Raw genomic sequence first — 2,942 nt, 5'->3', positions numbered from 1 at the left:
CGGTTTGTCACCTCTGTGGCAAAGTGGGCCGAGTGGGGAGGCACTGCGGTGTCTTTAGGCTGACTGGGTTACTTTGAGCGATGCAGGTTGGGCAGTGCTTACACAAGAGACTCCTGGAAGGGGCGATGCTGGAGGTGGATGAGGAGGAGGCAGAGGCCTGCTGTGCCAGCACAGCTGTCAGCAGAACACATTTGTCTGCTCCTCGTGAGTGGTGCGGCACTGCCTGAACTGGTTTCTTGCTGCTCTCTCTAATTTTGCTCGTTGCAGTTTGAGTACCAGCAGGCCCAGCTGGAAGCCGAGATTGAAAACCTCTCCTGGAAGGTGGAGCGAGCAGACAGCTACGACAGGGGGGTGAGTGTTCTGCTTGCTTGGGCCTGCTGGCCAGATTTTGTCTGTTGGGCTTAACGCTTCCGCGGGAGCACCGGGGCAGTTGAGTGAGGGTTCTGAGAAGCTGCACCCAGAAACTCGCCTCCAGCCAGGAGGTGTGGAAGTGGAGTGCTCGCTGCCTTCCGTCGAGGAGGGAGGGCTGCAGAGCCCTGCAGACTGACACAGGACCAACAAGCATGGGAGGAGGGTGCGTGTAGCCTCTGGTGAGGAGCAGATTCCTTCACCGTGTAGCTTTTTAGACTCAGCAGGAGCCAGGTAACTGCAGCGGGAGCTCAGATCAAAGGGAAAAGATCCATAATCTTGTGATCCAGAGCACGTGTGGAGGTTGGTGCGTCTCAGGCTGGGGCTGGGTCTCTCCCGGAAGAAAATGAACTCTTCTCGGGGGAGAGACGGCTAACAGTTTCCACCTTCTGTTTTCCCAGGACTTAGAGAATCAGATGCACATAGCGGAGCAGAGACGGAGGACCCTGCTGAAAGACTTCCACGACACATAAGGCAGGAGGGAGTGACAAAGTGCAGGGGTGAGAGCAGCGAGTGAAGTGATGGCAGCTTCACCGGGATAAGCAGGCACTGCCTCTGGGAGAACACGGCCAAGGACAAAGCCACCCCTCCCCTTGCAAGTCAGACACATGCAAACACCACATCTTAGTCCAGTTTGTTCTCTTTCTGTTTCTGTTTCTGCCAGGCTAGAGGCCAGAGTTCAGATTGGCATATTTCCCGGGACGTTTCCCTCCTGCCCTTGAAGGTTGCGGAAGGGGAGGGAGTTTTTCTCTGAATGGCTGTTAATAGTGTTAGATCATTGCAATTTATGTAATTTTCAACGGTTGTACAATTATACAGACAAACCTTAGAATAACACACAACCCTTTTTAAAAATAAATTGGCAGTGGAGTGTTTTTCCTTAATCTGGTTGTAAATGTCATGGGCTTTTTCCCCCTCTCCCTTTTGACCCCAAATTCCTCCTAGGCACCGAAGGAGGTTACGAAATGTCTCAGCTAGGTTTCCCGATGCTCCTTTGTGCAGGGCACTGCAGCACTGGCATTGCAGGAGGAGAGTGGTTGCTGCTGCCTCTGACCTGGCCGGGCCAGCAGTGGCCGTGATTCCGTGTGATTCCCTGTGACATCTCCTTTCTCGTAAATCGGCTGTGCAAAATCCTGCTGCGCTAACAAAAGCAGAAGAACTGTGGGGGAGAGAGCAGGGTAATGCGGGGGGAGATGCCTCGAGTCGGGTCAGATTCTGCATTTGATGAGTTTTAGGTCTTCCATGTAGATTTCTGCTTTACTTGTTTTTGTGGGGCGGCTGTTGTATTGCCAAAGTGAGTGATGAGGGAACAGTAGCATACTCGTTAATCAAGGCTTGGGGCTTTGCAGAGTGAAACAACCCCTGTTACAACGCTGCCATGCAGCCTGGTAAAGATTATCTGTGCCTGCTGGGTGACATGGCTGAGGGAATTGCGTCCCATCCGCCAAGGTGAGACTAAACGCCGCGATGTTAGGAGGAAGGATCGCGTACAGCACGCTCCTGGCACGTGTCGGCGGTGTGGCCAGGCACCTGGGTGCGGGTGCGCTGCTGGTGCAGAGCCTGCACTGAGCCAGGCAGATAATTAACTAGAAAAATTAATTTATTTGTATATTAGTATTGATACTGGTGGGGACTGATCAGAAAGGTGATTGTTAGGAGCATGTGGAGCTTTTTTATTAACATTCTTTTTTCTAATGTAAAATATACACTAAAATAAAAATATGAAAACCTAGTTCATCTCAGCAGGGCTTACGCGGAGGAGGTTACGGAAAGGCTGATGCTTGCCTGCTTGCTGCAGGAAGCCGGTGTCACCTGCACCAGGAACATCCCGTTCGCAGCCAGTGTGCTGGAGCCTCTGCTCCGAGGACACCTTCCCCTCGGTGGGGATCTCCTGGGATCCTCTTCCATGCTGGCTGCGGCAGTGTTGCCTTTGGTGCATCGCTGTGTGCTCTGTGCCCTTACATACTGGCACTTGATGAAGATTGAACCCCGGGGGGGGGCAGGAGGTGCTGAATTCCTGCGTGTCAGAATGAGCTAAGTGCTGCTGGAGCCTTTTCCATGTACCTGGGATGTGTCAGCCAAGTCTGTGTGATACCTGTGATGGGGCAGATGGATTGTAACGGGCGATGCAGCAGGTTGAAAGGGAGGAGCTGTCACAGGAGCTGCTCCTCTGGCCGTGCTTGATTGCAGTGGAAATTCTCCAAGTGAGAGGTCTCTTCCTCCCACCCCTCCTGGGTGTGGGCTGCATCCTGAGGGAACATACTGCTGAGGAGTTGCTGGCAGCGGAGCAGGAGTTGCAGTAGGAGTGGCTGAGCGTAGAGCAGGGTTGTGGAGATGTGGCTGGAGCCAGGGAGTCAGTGGTGTCTGGGAGTCCAAAGTGTCCAGGAGCAATGCCGCTTGCTGCAGAAGCCATCTCTGTAATCGTGGCTCCCTGTGTTCCTGGGCTGGAGCCATAGGGGTTGATAATCCTTGCTCCAGCCACCATCTCCTGACTTACTCCCTCCTCTGCTCCCAGCAGCAGCCCCTTGCCCTCC

At 53.6% G+C, this 2,942-nt stretch overlaps 1 protein-coding gene across 1 annotated transcript in view; it reads left to right on the top strand.

Moving 5' to 3' along the window:
* Positions 1-2,006, top strand: part of ARIH2 (ariadne RBR E3 ubiquitin protein ligase 2) — a 26,644-nt gene extending 24,638 nt beyond the window's left edge. The window contains exons 13-14 of the mRNA XM_010154581.1: positions 268-351; positions 810-2,006. Coding sequence (XP_010152883.1) covers positions 268-351; positions 810-881 — 156 coding nt within the window. The 3' untranslated portion in view covers positions 882-2,006. The remainder of the gene's footprint in view (positions 1-267; positions 352-809) is intronic.
* Positions 2,007-2,942: the final 936 nt, after the last annotated feature.

The sequence above is a fragment of the Eurypyga helias genome, unplaced genomic scaffold (genome assembly GCF_000690775.1).
Source record: "Eurypyga helias isolate BGI_N326 unplaced genomic scaffold, ASM69077v1 scaffold34236, whole genome shotgun sequence".
Lineage (NCBI taxonomy): Eukaryota > Metazoa > Chordata > Aves > Eurypygiformes > Eurypygidae > Eurypyga > Eurypyga helias.
This window is presented reverse-complemented; position numbering and strand designations above follow the sequence as displayed.